The sequence below is a fragment of the Somniosus microcephalus genome, chromosome 5 (genome assembly GCF_052327205.1).
Source record: "Somniosus microcephalus isolate GS21.2 chromosome 5, FLI_Smic_1.0, whole genome shotgun sequence".
Taxonomy (NCBI): Eukaryota; Metazoa; Chordata; class Chondrichthyes; order Squaliformes; family Somniosidae; genus Somniosus; species Somniosus microcephalus.
The window spans coordinates 259937345-259957656 of NC_140991.1; the positions used below are offsets into that span (position 1 = coordinate 259937345).

The 20312-nt window shown below is 46.1% G+C and overlaps 1 protein-coding gene across 1 annotated transcript in view; it reads left to right on the forward strand.

The window, feature by feature from the left end:
- The window catches only part of LOC147117677 (F-actin-uncapping protein LRRC16A-like), a 494673-nt gene that overhangs the window by 176641 nt on the left and 297720 nt on the right, over positions 1-20312 (forward strand). The window contains exons 5-7 of the mRNA XM_085989391.1: positions 4534-4655; positions 19191-19295; positions 20171-20199. Coding sequence (XP_085845517.1) covers positions 4534-4655; positions 19191-19295; positions 20171-20199 — 256 coding nt within the window. The remainder of the gene's footprint in view (positions 1-4533; positions 4656-19190; positions 19296-20170; positions 20200-20312) is intronic.

Below are 20312 nucleotides of genomic sequence, written 5' to 3' on the forward strand. Positions count from 1 at the left end.
CGGAGATAAGAAATAACAAGGGGCAGAAAACGCCGGTGGGAGTAGTACAATAATTGTGAGGGACTTTTAATTTTCATATTCAAATCAAATCGGCAAAGGTAGCCTGGAGGACGAGTTCATGAAATGCATTCAGGACAGTTTCCGAGAGCAATGCATCGCGGAGCCAACCAGGGAACAGGCTATTTTAGATCTTACATTGTGTAATGAGACAGGGTTAATTAGTAATCTCAAAGTAAAGAATCCTATGGGGAAGAGTGATCATAATATGCTAAGTATTTCACATTGAATTTAAAAGTGAAATACTTAAATTCAAAACTAGAGTCTTAAACTTAAATAAAGCCAATTACATAGGTTTGAGGGGCAAGTTGGCTAAGGTAGATTGGGAAATTAGATTAAAAGGTATGACGGTAGATAAGCAGTGGCAAATATTTAAAGGAATATTCTAAAATTCTCAACGAATATACAGTCCATTGAGAAATAAAAACTCCACTGGAAAATTGATCCATCTGTAGCTAACTAAAGAAGTTAAGGATGGTATTAGATTAAAAGAAGAGGCTTATAATGTTGCAAAGAATGATAGTAAGCCTGAGGATTGGGAAAGCTTTAGAAAGCAGCAAATGATGACCAAAAAATTGATGATAAGGGAGAAAATAGAATATGAGAGTAAACTAGCAAGAAATATAAAAACAGATTTTAAGAGCTTCTACAAGTATGTGGAATGGAAGAGATAAGGTGCCACATAAAAGGTTGCTACGCAAGATATGGGCTCATGGGGTTGGGGTAATATATTAGCATGGATAGAGGATTGGTTAACAGACAGAAGACAGAGAGTAGGGATAAACGGGTAATTTTCCGGCTGGCAGACTGTAACTAGTGGGGTACCGCAAGGATCAGTGCTTGGGCCTCAGCTAGTTACAGTCTATATTAATGACTTAGATGAAGGGACCGAGTATAATGTATCCAAGTTTGCTGATGATACAAAGCTAGGTGGGAAAGTTAACTGTGAGGGGGACACCAAGAGCCTGCAAAGGGATATAGACAGGTTAAGTGAGTGGACAATAAGGTGACAGATGGCGTATAATGTGGGAAAATGTGAGGTTATTCACTTTGGTAGGAGGAATAGAAAAACAGAATATTTTTAAATGGTGAGAAACTGTTAAATGTTGGTGTTCAGAGAGATTTAGGTGTCCTCGTACAGGAAACACAGAAAGTTAGCATGCAGGTACAGCAAGCAATTAGGAAGGCAAATGGCATGTTGGCCTTTATTGCAAGGGGGTTGAAGACCGCACCTTGAGCACTGTGCGCAGTTTTGGTCTTCTAGGCAGTGCAACAAAGGTTCACCAGATTGATTCCTGGAATGGAAGGGTTGTCCTATGAGGAGTGATTGAGTAGATTGGGCCTATACTCTCTGGAGTTTAGAAGAACGAGAGGTGATCTCATTGAAACATCTAAGATTCTGAGGGGGATTGACAGGGTAGATGCTGATAGGTTGCTTCCCCTGGCTGGAGAGTCTAGAACTAGGGGGCATAATCTCAGGATAAGGAGTCGGCCATTTAAGACTGAGATGAGGAAGAATTTCTTCACTCAAAGGGATGTTAATCTTTGGAATTCTTTACAACAACAATAACTTGTGTAAGGCGCTTCACAGGAGTGTTGAGACAAAAAATTGACACCGAGCCACATAAGAAATTAGGGCAGATGACCAAAAGCTTGGTCAAAGAGGTAGGTTTTACGAAGCATCTTAAAGGAGGAAAGAGAGGTGGAGAGGTTTAGGGAGGGAGTTCCGGAGCTTAGGGCCTAGGCATCTGAAGGCACAGCCACCAACGGTTACCAAAAGGGTTATGGATGCTGAATCATTGAGTATATTCAAGGCTGAGATAGATGGATTTTTGGACTCTAGGGGAATCAAGGGATATGGAGATAGTACAGGAAGGCAGAGTTGAGGTCGAAGATCAACCATGATCTTATTGAATGGCGGAGCAAGCTCGAAGGGCTGTATGGCCTACTGCTGCTCCTAATTCTTATGTTCTTATGTACTTGCTACACCTGTAAAGTTGACATTCATTTGACTTGAGATAAATCAGCAGTAATACGGTAGAAGTTTATAATAATAATAATAATCAACTTTATTGTCATTGTTAGTGCACAAATGCAGTACAACGAAATGTAGGCTTGCGGCTCCCGAGAGTGTACATTTAGATTAAGACATTTAAACATTCAACATTCATTTGGCTTGTAATACATTAACATAAACATAATAAAGTGCATTGGCAGATGTGTAGGCTTTAGAGTTTATTTGTGGAGTTCAGTAGGATGACAGCCCTGGGAAAGAAGCTGTTCCTAAATCTGGTCATTCGGGTGCGAATGCATCTGTAGCATCTCCCAGATGGCAGGAGGGCGAACAGACTGTGGCTGGGGTGGGTAGGGTCTTTGATGATGGTCCGTGACCTCCGTAAACAGCGTTTCTGGTATATGTGCTCTATGGTCGGTAGCCGGGTGCTGGTAATGCGTTGGGCAGTTTTGACTACCTGCTGCAGGGCTTTCCGGTCATAGTAGCTACAGCTGCCATACCATACTGTGATACAGTTTGTCAGGATGCTCTCTATAGTGCAGTGGTAAAAGTTAGAGAGGATCAGGGGTGACAGGTTACATCCCTTCAGCCTCCTTAGGAAATATAGGTGCTGCTGGGCCTTCTTCACCAGAGAGGAGGTATTGAGGGACCAGGGGAGGTCTTCCGTGATGTGGACTCCGAGGAACTTAAAGCTGTCCACCCTTTCCACCACAGCCCCATGGATGTGGATGGGGGTGTGACTTGCTTTCCTCATTTTGCGCACACCATGGGAATGTTATGATAGGTTCTAGGGAAACCACTTGCAGAGTACGCACATGAAAATGTTGTTTTCTGATGTTGCAAGTGAGTGGAGCCGCATGGTGGCTTCTACACTAGTACCATATTAAATCCCAGGACCTGCATCTAGGACCGGAGAAATTGGAGCCATTTTCATTAGGAAGCAGAAGAACTTGCATTTATATAGTGCCTTTTGTGTTTGTGTTCTCAGGACATTTCAAAGCACTTAAAAGCCAATGAATTACATTTGAAGGTAGTCATTGTTGTTTTGTAATCATACGCAACAGCTAATCTGGTCCTATTACTAGCAGAGATAAATGATTAGTTGATCAGATTTAGTGGTGTTGGTTGAGGATGAATGTTTACCAGGATACCAGAAGAACTCCGTCCTCTTCTTTGAATAGGGTCTCTTTCAGAAGACAGTGCCCTTTGAAAATGCACTACTGCTTAGATTATGTACTCGAGTCCTGGAGGGGGCTTGAACCCATGATGTTCTGACTCTTAAGATGAGAGTGCCACCACAGAGCCAAGCTGACAATTGGAGATGTTTAACAGATCCATTATAAAAGTTCAAAATCGTATATAGTTTTGGGGAAGTAAATAGGGATAAACTATTTCCAGTGGTTGGTGAGTCGAATATAGAAGGGGCATAAATTTGAAGATCATGACCAAAAGAACAAAGGGAGAGGCTAGGAATTTTTTTACAGCACAAAAACTTGTTAGGATATGAAATGCCCTACTAGAAACATTAGTACAAGTAGATCTTGTTACCATAGGATCTTGTATTTCATGTGGATTAGGGGTAGCTTTGAGATGGGAGCACAATATTTTGTTCAGAGCAGCCTTTAAATATATGCAAAAATGTTATCTGGTCACAATTTTTATTTAATTCCATGTTTATGATCAATATTTCATGGGTGAGTTTGGGGAATCACACAGGGTAAATCAATTCCGGTTGCCTGTCTCTTTAGTGGTTTACTTTTGGCTCTGGTATGCATGGGTTCCTTTTACATGCAAAATAATTTTTTTAAATCTCATAGTCTTCCGTTGAAAAGTGTAATCCTTTGTCTAGGATTTTCTCCAACTGTCTAGTTGGTGTTGATCACTTCCAAAATGACTGAAGAACTTGAGGCAGTCCGATTGAGTGATATGCGACCTCTGCCTAAGGTTGGAAAGGTATTAAGCGTCATGGACCCCAGGATGTATATACAGTACGGTTCCCTTCCCTAATTCCACAACATGCCTTCACAGATATCTGATGACATGATTAAGGTTCCCTTCCCTAATTCCACAACATGCCTTCACAGATATCGGATGACATGACAGACCTCTCCAGGCACCATAAGTGATTCAATTTAGTGGCAACATAGCAAAGATAGAGTAGCCAAGGTATCCATTGCTCTTTTTCTCTTTCCCCCAAAGTAGTCGGTGCTCACAAGTCATTCTGCCCTTTAAGCTGCGGTAAATCCAGTGCAAACAAAATACATAAGAACGGCACCAACTTGTCAACCTGTTGTGAAATGGTGAAAAGCAGAAATATTGCTGGTGAGACTAACCCAGCTTATTGTTGGGTATGGGAAGGAATGGTGTAGCATAAAATCTGACTTCTGTGGGATTGTCCAATTTATGTGTGACCGAGTCCCCTAGAGTTGAAACATTTATGAATTTGTTTTGATGTTTTTCAGTTGGTTGTAGAAACTGATCGATGCACTTTTCCCCTGAAACTAACTTCATCAGAAGAGGTGAATGAAGTGGTGGGGTACCTGGGAACGTGCCTCAAGAAGATGCTCCCTGGGCTCTCGCCAATGTAGGTACTCTCATCAAGGCCATGTCCTTTGTAGCATTTAAGTAAGTGTAAAATCTTTAAACCAGTTTGATGAAAAGCTTGGTTTAGAAATCTGTTAACTGTTTTAATTACCTAATCCTTTTGAACTTGTTGCACATTTTATTTCCATCTCATGATACCTTAAAAAGAGGTGGTGAAGTCCCTGCTGTATATGCTGGATTATGCTAGAATCATAGAATTATAGAGCACAGACGGAGGCTATTCGGGCCATTGTGCCTGTGCCTGCTCTTTGAAAGAGCTATCCAATTAGTCCCTTTCCCCATAGCCTGCAAACATTTGCCCTTCAAGTATTTGTCCAATTCCCTTTTGAAAGTTACTCATAAATCTGCTTCCACCACCCTTTCGGGCCGTGCAATCCAGATCATAACAACTTCCGGGATAAAAAAATTCTCAGGTCGCCTCTGGTTCTTTTGCCAAATTCCTTAAATCTATGTCCTCTGGTTACCGACCCTTCTGCCACTGGAAACAATTTCTCCTTATTTACTCGCAATCGAAACGGTTCCTGATTTTGAACACCTCTATCAGATCACGTCTTAACCTTCTGTTCTAAGGAGAACAACCCCAGCTTCTCTAGCCTCTCCATGCGACTGAGGTCCCGCATCCCTGGTACCATTCTGGTAAATCTCCTCTGCACCCTTTCTAACACCTTGACATCCGTCCTAAAGTGTGGTGCCCAGAATTGGACACAATACTCCAGCTGAGGCCTAAATGGTGAATTATAAAGGTTTAGCATAACTTCCTTGCTTTTGTATTTTATGCCTCAACCTGTTCTGCCACCTTCAAAGATTTGTGTGCCTACACCCCCAGGTCTCTCTGTTCCTGCACCCTATTTAAAATTATACCATTTAGTTTATATTGCCTCTCCTCATTCTTACTACCAAAATGCATCATTTCACGCTTCTCCATGTTAAATTTCATCTGCCACGTGTCTGTCCATTTCACCAGTCTGTCTATGTTCTCCTGAAGTCCCTTGCTATCCTCCTCACTGTTTATTACATTGCCAAGTTTTGTTTCATCTGCAAACTTTGAAATTATGCCCTATAAACCCAAGTCCAGGTCATTGATATATATCAAAAAGAGCAGCGGTCCTAATACCGACCCCTGGAGGACACCACTGTATACTCCCCTCCAGCCTGAAAAACCAATCACCACTACCCTCTGTTTTCTGTCTCTTAGCCAATTTTGTATCCACACTACCATTGTCCCTGTAATCCCATGGCCTTCAATTCTGCTAACAAGTCTATTTTGTGGTACTTTTCAATCAAGTGAGTCAAAGACGATTTGCTTTTAACAAATCTGTGCTGGCTGGCATTTATTAACCCATATGTTTCCAAGTGACAATTAATTTTTTCTCGGATTATTGTCTCTAAAAGTTGAAAATTCTCTCTCCCTATTTCTCAATTACAATTTCTACCTGGCACATACTCATTTTCTCTCTCTCTCTCACACCCTCCCCTCCTCCTCTTTCACCCCACAAAAAGTTTATCATATTAGCCCCTGAAGTTCTGCTAAACCATCACATTAGCTGGTCAAGTTCTCTTTTGCCTCACTCTATTACCATTGATTTCTCCAGATTATGAATCTGACTCCTATATAATGTGTCTGCAGTATGTCATCTTTCCATCATTTCTTGTGCTAGTTCAAGGACATCCTCATTATTCATTCCGATTGTCAAATTAAACTTTAGCATACCTCTGTAGAACAATAACTCAAATGCCTCCAGTACTTTCTTTTGCATTTAAAATTCAATGTTTGTATTTGTACAGTGCTGTTCGATGAACAGATAAACAATATTCTATCATCTTGCTCTATTAACTATACTGTTCATTTTTTGGAGTTCACATTCTTTGCGATTACTGGTGACGTTGTCTTGCCCTTTATTTTCAATCCATATTTCCAAACTCATCAGGTTTGTCTTCTCAAGTATCTTTTGTAATCTGCCTGAAATCAGTACTCTATCTTCAACATACTTTTTTTAAGGTTGTTCATAAATTTTCCATTGATTTTGAATGCAGCCTCTAAGTCATCCAGACAGCCCCAATGATGAATGGAGTATATGTTGAAAAGTTTGATATACCACGCCCACGTCTTACTCTTCTGAACTTTATTTATTCTGTTAACTCATGGCATCAAGGCAGCATTTGACTGAGTGTGGCATCAAGGAGCCCGAGTAAAATTGAAGTCAATGGGAATCAGAGGAAAAAGTCTCCACTGGCTGGAGTTATACCTAGCACAAAGGAAGATGGTTGCGGTTATTGGAGGCTAATCATCTCAGCCCCAGGACATTGCTGCAGGAATTCCTCAGGGCAGTGTCCTAGGCCAAACCATCTTCAGCTGCTTCATCAATGACGTCTCTTCATCTTAAGGACAGATGTGGGGATGTTTGCTGATTGCACAGTGTTCAGTTCCATTCACAACTCCTCAGATAATGTAGCAGTCCGGGTACAGTAGCATCGTGGTTATGTCACTGGACTAGTAATCCAGAGGCCTGGACTAATGATCTGGAGACATGAGTTCAAATTCCACCACGGCAGCTGGGGAATTTAAATTCAGTTAATAAATAAATCTGGAATAAAAAGCTAGTATCAGTAATGGTGACCATGAAACTACCGGATTGTCGTAAAAACCCATCTGGTTCACTAATGCCCTTTAGGGAAGGAAATCTGCTGTTCTTACCTGGTCTGGCCTATATGTGACTCCAGACCCACAGCAATGTGGTTGACTCTTAACTGCCCTCTGAAATGGCCTAGCAAGCCACTCCGTTGTATCGGACAGCACACCGCCACCTTCTCAAGGGCAATTAGGAATGGGCAATAAATGCTGGCTTTGCCGGCGTCGCCCACATCCCGCGAACGAATAAATAAATAAAAAAGTCTGTGCCCGCAGCAAGACCAAGACAAAATTTAATCGTGGGCTGATAAGTGGCAAGTAACATTTGGGCTAGGCAGTGACCATCTCCAACAAGAGAGAGTCTAACCACCTCCGCTTAACATTCAATGGCATTACCATCGTCAAATCCCCACCATAAACATTGACCAGAAACTTAACTGGACCAGCCACATAAATACTGTGTCACCTTCTGACTCCCCAAAGCCTTGCCACTATCTACAAGTGTCAGGAGTGTGATGAAATACTCTCCACTCGCCTGGGTGAGTGCAGCTCCAAAATGGCACCACCAGCATTAAAGCAGCGTTGCACGTTGATTGGCGTCATGATTTGCATGCTCGGCCTGCTTCCGGTGGATGTTAACTGCACGTAGTAGTGCCCTCACCAACATTGCACCGGCACAATTCGCCCCACAAGTGCGCACGCGTGCATCAGATGCCATTTTGGTTCCCAAACAGCACCCGTAGCACCCAAACAACAGGCGCTGCCAATCCCAATTTCACATCGCATGTCTTTTGCATCATTTTTAACTCTCTGCAGGACGTTCATTCATTTTCTGTGCTTCACCCACAAAATGCTTTCTCATAATTTATGAAGTATTTTTCCCTTTTCTGTTGGCCGCTCTGTTATACTCACATTATTCTTCAACTATGTTTTCAAGTGTTCCTTTCCCACTTCCTCTCAACCAAACTGTTACTTGGTAAATTACCACTCCAGTTTCTTTTTTATTTCCTTGAATGTGATTTCTAACAATATGTTCACAGCATGGTTCATAGAACTGATGGTTCTGACACCATTGATTTTTCGCAGGAAAATAATTTCCGCGTGTGTCTATATCTCTATTTATCTATCTCCCATGAGTAGAATTCCTCAGCTGTGGACTATATCACAGAATTGAGCATTTTCTGCATACCAGCCTTATCCATAGTCTGCAGCAGCTCTGTTGTACCTTCACTCTATTCCTTTCTTCATATACTTTATAGCAGGAGAGTCTAAGCTTTTCATCTTCTTGGGCCACTTTTGTGCATAACTTGAAGCCTTTCTGACATTGTATACGGTTTAAATCAATCAAATTACACATATCTTGGTACTGATTTAGGATTTACGCACCAACGAGGTAACAACAGTGCAACAAAAGCCCTTTCTAAACCCAGAATAAACTGCAATAACCACTGAGTAGTTTGAATGCGCCAGCTTTGTAATGTGCTTAATCCCTGATTAAGTGATCTGTGGTGTTTCTAGTTCATCTGCATTTCTTTGACTTCTAAGGCACTGATAAGTTCCAAGGTTTGCTCATCTAGCTTTCGTGCTTTCTTTATCACATAAATGTCTCCCTGTTCTAATACAACCACTTGTTGCATTTTTCTTCCCTATTAGCTCTTTGATTTTTCTGTGGAACTCTGCTCTTATACTTTAGAATCATAGGGCTAGAAATTCACTTTGGCCCCGCCAGCTGGCTAGCGCCCAAAAGTTAGCGCTGCGCGCGGAGCCAGTTGCACCCGTCAGAAATTCAGTTTTTGCGCCCCAAGTCGGAACCGGGCGCTATTCCAGGGTGTGCCCGCCCCCACTTGGGGCGCTGAAACTGAATTTCAGCGCTGTAGGTGCCGCAGCGCCACCCGCTGCGGAGCGGCAGGCTGCGGTACTGCAGGCCTCCTCCTTCTCTTAAGGGGGAGGTGCCTGCAACTCGGAGATCGCCGCTCACTAGTGCCGGCAAATGAGCCCGGCACCACGGAGAAGTGCCGGGCTCCCGGAAAGCAGCCGGCAATGCCGCCGGGGGGGGGGGGGGGTGGAGGAGGCCGGGGAAGGAGGTGCGGGCAGGCGGCCGCCGAAAATGCGGCCGGCCGCACCTCCGCCTTAACTAGCGCCACTAAGGCTGCAGCATGGCCTGGTCTTCACATCGTTGTTTGCGGCCGCTGCGGAAGAGGCGGCCGCAACTAAATATGGGGGTCGGGGCGGAACCGGGGCACTGCGCACACCGATGACGTCATCGGTGCTGGCGCAGCGCTACCGGCTACCGCCGCCATTACCGCAGCGCTGAATATCAGCGCAAACTCCTCTACTGGCGCAGATGCCCTCTTTGGGCGGTAACTGGGCGCAAAGCCCACTGAATTTCTGGCCCATAGAGATTTTAGGGCAAAAAGAGGCCATTTAGCCCATTGTGCTGACTCCATATCAGTACGGTCTACTCTTAATTCCATTCCTCTGCTTTTCCTCAATAGCATATAATATTTTTCTTCAAGCGTTTATCACATTCTTTCTTGGACACTGTGATTGACTTGGCTTCAATAACCATTTGTCGTGATGCATTCCATATTTGAATAATTGCATGAAAATATCTTCTAACATTGCCCTTTATGCCTTCTCTCTTTGCACATCCACATCTCCAGTACACAAATACACTTTTTCTTTAACATCTTAGCTACTTCCTTGTATGTCAAATCATCTAATACAAAAGCAAAATACTGCAGATGCTGGAAATCTGAAATAGAAACAGAAAATGCTGGAAATACTCAGCAAGTTAGGCAGCCGACCTGCTGAGTATTTCCAGCATTTTCTGTCTCTGTCAAATCATCTTGTTTTACGTTTTCTTTTTTTATGTTTGTTTAGAAGTGTCAACCTTGGCTCAGTGGTAGCACTCTCACCTCTGCGTCAGAGGTTTGTGGGTTCAAGCCCCATTCCAGAGACCAAAGCATATAATCCAGGCTGACACATCATTGCAGTACTGAGGGAATTCTGCACTGTCGGAGGTGTATCTTTTGGATGAGATGTTAAACCGAGGCCGTCTGCCTGCTCAGGTGGATGTAAAAGATCCAGTAGCACTTTTTGAAGAAGAGCAGGGTGGTTCTCGGTGTTCTGGCCAACATTTATCCCTCAACTAAAACCACAAAACAATGCACAACTGGGTTGCCATGTTTCCCTACGTTGCAACAGTGACAACACTTTGAAAAGTACATAATTGGCTGTAAAGCACTTAGGGGAGTCCTGAGGTCTTCAAAGGTGCTATATAAATGCAAGATCTTTCTTGCTTTCTTCCTTATTTTATTCAGCCTGGTATTTGCCCCGTGTGTAAACCCATCACCATGCTTGAGACTCCAAACTACTGAGAAACCCACACAGATAGAGTTACTGTTTACCTAATATGGAGGGTACACACCATCTTTGTAGGCTCACACTCTGCCAGAAGGCTTTGGTAGAGGTTAGAAATAAACAAAGCTTTAGATTCCCCAAGTATACACCGGGGTAATGCTCAAGCACAGGGAACTGGTAAGCTTCAGTGGTTGCCCAGCTAGTGTCATTCAGCCCATTAAGAGCATTACTTTTCAAACTTTCACAGATGACTGTATAGTGACATATCTACCTGCCCAGGTCCAATTAATTAGCCAGAGTGGCTAGTCAATCCTCAACAGGGTCTTGGAGCTGCCTAATTCAAGTATCTGATTAAGTTTGCCATGGAGGGTGACTTTGTTCCAATCTTGTATAGTTAGGCATGTTGCCTGGAGCCAACTTGGCCTCAAAGAAATCCAGCTTGAAGGATAGTCACTTTAGTAATTAGACACCAGACATTTATGGATTTGAGTCCTCATTAAATGGACAGCAGATACCAGAAACCCCTTATCAGTAGCATGAGTACATAACTCACTGAGTGCATCCTCTTAACCAGACTGTGGTCACATGCTATCTGGAATCATTCATGACACAGATGTTGTGGCAGTGGGGGAATCATGAAATTCTGTGGAAGGATGAGCTAGATGGGCTGAATGGCCTCACTCATCTGTTCTTGTAACGGTATCAAATGGAGGCTTCACCAGTTGGAGGTCCATAGCTTTAGCAGCAACTGCTCCTTCTGCTTCTTGGTCTCATTAGGGTGAAGTTTGGGTTTTTCCTCAAAAACTTTAGCTGCTATTCTAAGCTGTTTTATCTTCTAACATTTTTCAATAATTCATTCTTCTGCTTCTGTATCCCATGTAAAATCTACAAATCTGTTACTTCCACAGCATACTTCTTCACATTCTGATGCAAAATAAGTAGCTAAAACTAGTGAATGACTTAAACCATTTTATGTACATGGGCAATAATATTGTTTATTTTGTGGAGATTATACTTGGTTTCTGTACGGTGCCTCTATGTACTGTGACATTCCAAATAGGGAATAGGTTTTAGGAAAGAAAGAGTAATTTCTACGAAAAACGGGCAAGCTATTTCTTATCAAACTTGTCTTTATTTCCAAGCAGCTTTTTGCACACTCTTCTCCAAATCAAGTTGTACATTTTCACCTAGCTGTGGAGCAAGCATGATTGTTTCCCCTTTATACCTTAAACATTTTTGGGGAAAAATTCAGTATTGCCCTGTTTGGGGCGCCATTATTGGCCGTGCGCAAAGTTTAGCGCCTGGTGCTAATTATCGCCTTCGACAGCAAACTTGGCTTTTATCGCCCCTGGAGGTGATTGGAGCGCTAAATCAGGCGCTTCACACCTGTCTTAAGGTGCAAAGGCCGAGGAGCGAGGCGCTACCTCAGAGCGCTGTCGAAGCAAGGAAGGGCAAATCAAAATTGGGATTGGGAACCTGAGCAGGGGGACAGAGGAAAGGGAAACCAGGATAAAAGCAAAAGATAGGAAGGAGTAAAACAAAAGTGGCAGTCAGAGAAATCAATGGTTTAAATCAAACATGGCCACAGTAAATAATAATTCTAATAGGTCTAAAAGCGTTAAAAAAAACAAGCCTGAAGGCTTTGTGTCTTAATGCGAGGAGCATTCGTAATAAGGTGGATGAATTAGCTGCGCAAATAGAGGTAAACGAATATGATTTGATTGGGATTACGGAAACATGGCTCCAGGGTGGCCAAGGCTGGGAACTCAACATCCAGGGGTATTCAATATTCAGGAAAGATAGGCAAAAAGGAAAGGGAGGTGGGGTAGCATTGCTGGTTAAAGAAGGGATTAACACAATTATAAGGAAGGATATTAGCTCTGATGATGTGGAATCTGTATGGGTAGAACTGAGAAATACCAAGGGACAGAAAACGTTAGTGGGAGTGGTATATAGACCTCCAAACAGTAATGCGGAGGTTGGGGATGGCATTAAAAGGGAAATTAGAGGAGCGTGCAATAAGGGCACAGTAGTCATCATGGGTGACTTTAATCTACATATAGATTGGGCTAACCAAATTAGTAACAATACTGTGGAGGAGAAATACCTGGAGTGTTTAAGGGATGGTTTCCTGGACCAATATGTCGAGGAACCAACCAGAGATCAGGCCATCTTAGACTGGGTATTATGTAACGAGAAAGGATTAATTAGCAATCTTGTTGTACGAGGCCCCTTGGGTCGGAGCGATCATAATATGATAGAATTCTTCATTAAGATGGAGAATGAAGTAGTCGACTCAGAGACTAGGGTCCTAAATTTAAATAAAGGAAACTACAATGGTCTGAGGCGTGAGTTGGGTAGGATTGATTGGGGAGTGTCACTCAAAGGGTTGACGGTGGATAGGCAATGGCAAACATTCAAAGACCGCATGGATGAACTGCAGAATTTGTTCATCGCAGTTTGGCATAAAAATAAAACAGAAAAGGTGACTCAACCGTGGCTAACAAGGGAAATTAGGGATAGCATAAGATCCAAGGAGAGGACATATAAATTGGCCAGAAAAAGCAGTAAACCTGAGGATTGGGAGCAGTTTAGGATTCAACAAAGGAGGACAAAGGTATTAATTAAGAAAGGGAAAATAGAATATGAGAGTAAGCTTACAGGGAACATAAAAACTGACTGTAAAAGCTTTTAAAGATATGTGAAGAGACAGTCAAGCGTAGGTCCCTTGCAGTCAGAATCAGGGGAATTTATAATGGGGAACAAAGAAATGGCAGGCCAATTAAATACATATTTTGATTCTGTCTTCACAAAGGAGGACACAAATAACCTCCCAGAGATGTCGGGGAACATAGAGTCTGATGAAAGGGAGGAACTGAAAGAAATCAGTATTTGTAAGGAAATGGTGTTAGGCAAATTGATGGGATTGAAGGCCGATAAATCTCCAGGGCCTGATAATCTACATCCTAGGGTACTTAAGGAAGTGGCCCTAGAAATAGTTGATGCTTTGCTGGTCATCATCCAGCATTCGATGGAATCTGGAACTGTACCCATGGATTGGAGGGTAGCTAATGTTACCCCACTATTCAAAAAAGGTGGTAGAGAGAAAATGGGGAATTACAGACCAGTAAGCCTGACATCGGTAGTGGGGAAAATGCTAGAGTCCATTATAAAAGATGTAATAGCAGAGCACTTGGAAAACAGTGACAGGATCGGACAAAGTCAACATGGATTTACAAAAGGAGAATCATGCTTGACTAATCTACTGGAATTTTTTGAGGATGTAACTGGTAAAATAGATAAGGGAGAACCAGTGGATGTGGTGTATTTGGACTTTCAGAAGGCTTTCGATAAGGTCCCGCATAAGAGATTAGTGTGTAAAGTTAAGGCACATGGGATTGGGGGCAAGGTATTGACTTGGATAGAGAACTGGTTGGCAGACAGAAAGCAAAGAGTTGGAATAAACGGGTCTTTTTCCGAGTGGCAGGCAGTGACTAGTGGGGTACCGCAGGGATCGGTCCTTGGACCCCAGCTATTCACAATATATATTAATGATCTAGACAAGGGAACTAGATGTAATATCTCCAAGTTTGCAGATGACACAAAGCTGGGTGGGCGTGTGTGCTGTGAGGAGGATGCCGAGAAACTCCAGTATGATTTGGACAGGTTGGGTGATTGGGCAAAAGCATGGCAGATGCAATATAATGTGGATAAATGTGAGGTTATCCACTTTGGTGGCAAAAACAGGAAGGCAAATTATTATCTGAATGGCAATAGATTGGGAGAAGGGGAAGTGCAACGAGACCTGGGTGTCCTTGTGCACCAGTCGCTGAAGGTAAGCATGCAGGTGCAGCAGGCGGTTAAGACGGCAAATGGCATGTTGGCCTTCGTAGCGAGAGGGTTTGAGTACAGGCACAAGGATGTCTTGCTGCAGTTATACAGGGCCTTGGTGAGACCACATCTTGAGCATTGTGTGCAGTTTTGGTCGCCTTATCTGAGGAAGGATGTTCTTGCCATGGAAGGAGTTCAGCGAAGATTCACCAGGCTGATACCTGGGATGGCAGGAATGATGTATGAGGAGAGATTGGGTCGATTGGGCTTGTACTCGCTGGAGTTTAGAAGAATGAGAGGGGATCTCATTGAAACTTATAAAATTCTGACAGAACTGGACAGACTAGATGCAGGAAGGCTGTTCCCAATGGTCGGGGGGTCCAGAACCAGAGGTCACAGTCTAAGGATAAGGGGTAGGCCATTTAGGACAGAAATGAGGAGGAATTTCTTCACCCAGAGAGTGGTGAACCTGTGGAATTCTCTACCACAGAAGGCAGTAGAGGCCAATACATTAAATATATTCAAGAAGGAGTTGGATATATTTCTTAAGGCTAAAGGGATCAAGGGGTATGGGGAGAAAGCAGGGCCGGGTACTGAATTTGGATGATCAGCCATGATCGCATTGAATGGCGGAGCAGGCTCGAGGGGCCGAATGGCCTACTCCTGCTCCTATCTTCTATGTTTCTATCTATGTAAATAAACCTGCAAAGTGCTGCTCAGTACTCAAAACTCCTTCACACAGCGTTGAATCTTTCCAGAAGTCTCTCTCTCTCGGAATGCGTGGTGCAAAAATGTCACCGACAAAAAAAGGCAGGAAGTGGGTGCCTTTAAATAGCGCTCCCCTAGTCCCTTTCTGACAGCATAACACTCCCCTCAACCTGTCATTGCTAGCGGCAGGCGGTAAGGCAGGGGGCGCCACTCAATATCCGGAACGGGGCGTTGCGCTCTCGACTGACATCACAATCCGCCGGCGCAGGAGATCGTGGCGGTAGTGTTTAGCGCCGCAGCAAAATGTCTAGTTAATTTTGCGAGCGGCGCAAACATCGCCGCGCCCGGGCGCTAGTTGCTTTGCGCCCCATTAGTGCCCTCTTAAGGCGCTAACTGGAGGCGCAAACAACTGAATTGTTCCCCCTTTTTCATATTTTGGAACCAAACAGTGCATCGTACTTCAGCATTTGTGAATTGGGCATTGAGGAACAAAAAGTTCTTGTAGGACAAATACAGAAATATAGACTACTAGCTGGAGTGCCCGGCGGTGCCGAGGGTTTTTGGAGGGCATGTTGTTGTTGGAAGAGAGAGAGAGAGAGACTGGGGGGAAGAGAGAGAGAGACTGGGGGGAAGAGAGAGAAAGAGAGAGAGACTGGGGGGAAGAGAGAGAAAGAGAGAGAGACTGGGGTGAAGAGAGAGAAAGAGAGAGAGACTGGGGGGAGAAGAGAGGGGGGGAGAAGAGAGGGGGGGAGAAGAGAGAGACGGGGGGGGAAGAAAGAGACGGGGGGGAAGAGAGAGAGAGAGACTGCTGGATTTAGTTTGGGTTAGCCTGGAGAGAGAGGGGGGGAAGGAGCGCCTCAGGCTTGGCCCGATGGACCCCTGCGAAGGAAGGAAGGAAGGAAGAAGGCGAGCTCTCCCTCCCTGTCCCACCCCCTCTCTCTCTCCCTCACCCTGTCTGTCCCTGCTTTACTCTCTCTCCCTCCATCCCTCCTCTCTCTCCCTCCCCTCTCTCTCCCTCCCCCTCTCTCTCCCTCCCCCTCTCTCTCCCTCCCCCTCTCTCTCCTCCCCCTCTCTCTCCCTCCCCTCTCTCTCCCTCCCCTCTCTCTGCCTCCCCCCTCTCTCCCTCCCCCCCTCTCTCCCTCCCCCCCTCTCTCCCTCCCCCCCTCTCTCCCTCCCCCCCCTCTCCCTCCCCCCCCTCTCTCCCCCCCTCTCTCCCTCCCCCCTCTCTCCCTCCCCCCCTCTCTCCCTCCCCTCTCTCTTCCTCCCCCCCCCTCTCTCCCTCCCCCTCTCTCTCCCTCCCCCTCTCTCTCCCTCCCCACTCTCTCTCCCTCCCCCTGCTTTACTCTCTCTCCCTCCCTCCCCTCTCCCTCTCTCCCTCCTCCCTCTCCTCTCCCTCCCCCTCCTCTCCCTCCCCCTCCTCTCCCTCCCTCCCTCCTCTCCTCCCTCCCCCCTCCTCTCCCTCCCTCCCCCTCTCCTCTCCCTCCCTCCCCCTCTCCTCTCCCTCCCTCCCCCCCTCTCCTCTCCCTCCCCCTGTCTCTCCCTGATTTCCTCTCTGTCTCTCTCCCTCCCCCTCTCTGTCTGCCTTTCCTGAGAGCCCGGTCGCGGTGAGCCGAAGACCCTGTGTGTGGATCAGCGCCTCAGGGCCGGCCGGTGCGCGGCCTAGCGCGTGAGGCCCGCCGGACTCACCTTAGCTGAGGTCGCGCTGCGGGCCGCCGCCACCGTTGACACGTGCGCTGACTCCCGCCCCGCCAGCCTTTACTAAGATGGCGGCAATGGCCACGCTCGGCTCAGTCCCGCGCCGCCAGCGTTTACCAAGATGGCGGCGATCGCAGGGCGTGCCCAGCGGACGGGCGGTGCCTAGCTCGGGCGTGGCTGGCGAGGAGAGGCCGAGGCTTTGAGGCCTGCAGGTGGGGTAACCCTCCAAGGTTGCAGCGCCCGGCGGAGGCAGCGAGTCGAGGGAAAAAAAGGGTGAAAGGTAGGAAAATTAATCAGCTTAGAAAAAATATTTACAAATTAATTTACTTTTTTTAAGAACAATTTCCACTCCACACACACACAAAGTGGGAAAAATAAACACACAGAAAGTGGGAAAAATAAATCAATAGTTAGAAATCAAGATGGCGGCCACTCACCTCCACTCAGAGGGATTAGGCCCGCCCACACACACAATGAACCACCCCCCCATGATGCACCGATTGGTCAACCATCACGTCACTCAACGCTCATGAGCTGAATGTTGCCGTTTTTTTAACCTTTTTTGTATACTGTCGGAACAATTTTTGTCTGACCAAAAAGTAAATACGCCTATTAGACTCCCCTAATGATAAGCTTTCTTTTGATATAAAATGCGTGTAGGTACGCTCTATAACTTTTGAGTGCATAGCAGACAGACAGACAGAGACAAACCGCTTTACATATATATCTTCTATCTATATATATAAATCGGTCGATCTGTCTGTCTGTCTGTCTGTCATTCTGTCTGTCATTCTGTCATCGCCTGTGCGTCTGTCGGGCTATGCGCTCGAAAGTTACAGGGCGTACCTACGCGCGCGTTACCTCCAAAGAAAGCTTACGCTTCCGAGACGGTTTTAAGCGTATTTACGTTTCGGCCGGGCTAAAATCCCGCCCGCGGTATCCAAAAACCTTCAACGTTCCGCTCATTAGCATCTCATTATCCGCTCATTAGCGACAGTGACCTCGAGCTCGACCAATCGTACGCCGGGTTGCTGGCGTGTGCCGCCGGGCCAATCGGTGCGCGTGTGGCCGGGCCTTATCGTTCTGAACCGAGGTGAGTCGCCGCCATCTTGATTCAAACTTTTCCTTTTTCCCGCTTTCTGCGTCTTAAAAAAAAAACGTTGCTTTTAAAACACATACTGTTTTAAAAAAAATGATTTAGAAAGTAATTAACTTATCTAATCTCATTAATTTTCCTACCTTTCCCCGTTTTTCAGGTAGGCCTAGAAGCCTCGGCGTCTCCTCCGCACCCACGCCCGAGCTAGGCACCTCCCGGCCCCACTCGAAGCTGGAGGGCCGAGCCTCAGCCCAGCGCCGCTAGGGTGCGCGCGCAGCAGGAGCTGAGACGCGGCATCTCTCTCTGGCTCGGCCGGGGGGCGGGGCTTGCTGAGCGTCAAGCGTTACCCTGGCAACCCCGGCCGGCCGTCTCGCACAGCCGCAATCGGCGGTCTTCACCTCGGGCGGGGGTGGGGGCGGGGGTCGCGACTCTCCGGGGGGGGGGGGGAGGCCGCGACCCTCGTGGGGGGGGGGGGGGCCCGCGCGTGCAGCAGGAGCAGCTGAGACGCGGCGTCTCTCTCTCTCTGGCTCGGCCCGGGGGCGGGGCTTGGTCAGCGTCACGGTTACCCTGGCAACCGGGCCCGCCAGCCGAGCCAGAGACGTCGCGTCTCAGCTCCTGCTGCGCACGCAATCGGCGGTCTTCACCTGGGGGGGGGGGGGGCCGTGACCCTCGGGGGGGGCCCCCGCCCTCCCTCCCCCCTGCCCTCCCTTCTCCCCCCCGCCCTCCTTTTCCCCCCCCGCCCTTCCCCCCCTCCCTCCCTTTCCCCCCCACCCTCCCCTCCCCTCCTCCCCCTCCCCTCCTCCCCCATCCCTCCACCCCCTCCCCTCCCCTCCCTCTCTTCCCCCCAGTCGCGCTCTCTCTCTCTTCCAACAACAACATTCCCTCGAAAAAGCCTCGGCACCGCCAGGCACTTCAGCAAGTATATAGATAGATCGATACTGATGCTGTTACAGATAGAAGTATGTGGCCAAAAAGAGCTTTCTGTAAGGCAGACAAGAGATTTAAAGGTGAGCAAAGGGGGAAAATATATGGAAAGTCTCTTTTTGGAGGGGCAATAAATCAAGCATGAACACTGTGCTTAGAATTTCTGACCAGAAAGCAATTGTTTTTTCAAGCAAACCTCAACTCTTAGACTCAAGTCAGAAGAGCATTCTGAATAAGATGTTCCTTTTTTATTTATATGTATATAACAGGAAGGTCGTGAAAAAGGTGACAATGGAGCCTTCAGATCGACTGTCATCTCTGCAGGCATTGTGGGATAGCCAGAACATTGCAGAACCAGGGCCCTGTGGTAAGTCAAATTAAATTTGGATTTGGGGAGCACTGCTTTGAAATCTGAAATAGAATAACAATACCACAGGCAGTATAGGGCTGATTTACACATCACCATTCTTGGATCCCAAGTTAAAGGAAGTTGAATGGTTCAAGATATCCGCATCAGAAAGTATTATTGCTGAAATATATACATATATATATATATATATATATATATATTGCCGCGCCATACGCGGGGACCTCCGCTCCGGTCCGTCCCGGCCTCAGAACCGGACCTCAGGCGCTAGGCAGGGGGAGGGGCCGGAGAGAGGGACAGAGGGGAGCGGGGGGGAGGGGATGGGCGAGGGGGTGGGGGAGGGTAGGTGTGGGGGTGGGGGGAGGGAGGGAGGGAGACGGGAGGGGAGGGAGGAGAGGAGGGGAGGGAGAGGAGGGGAGGGATAGGACAGGGAGAGGACATGACAGGGAGAGGGGGGACACACAGGGGCAGGGAGACCAAGCGCCCCAAAATTGCCCTCGCAACGCAGGGCTCCCCAGCTAGTATATATATATTTAAATAAAATGATGGTCATTAATTATGGGCTTTTGGGGATATATCTTAAAAAAAACATTAAATTTCAACTAAATTCAGGTTTAAAGCCACATTCTTCAAGTGCTGATTGTGATTCAAAACTTTTATAAAATGTGTTTGCAGAGTTCTGAAGTTATTTTTACTGCACTTTCTAGTTCTCTGGCTTTTCGATTTGTGTTTCCACTTTCAGTTGTAGTTGTGTTTCTCCTCAGCTGATAGGCATTTCAAGTTTGTCTGCTGCTTTTTTTTTTGAGGTTAGCCCTGAAATCTGGTAAAGATGTTTAGGAGGATTTGAGTCGTCTGTTTCACATTTTCTGTTTCTTTTTGCAGGCAAATATTAGGATGCTCTTTAATGATGGGTAATCATTTGGTTGGCTGGGTTACAGTCAGGCTTTTCTAGTTTGCATCAGTTGGTGCATCTTAGCTGAAGTAGCTCCTGATCAGGGGCTCCCTGGGAGGATCTGAGTGGAAA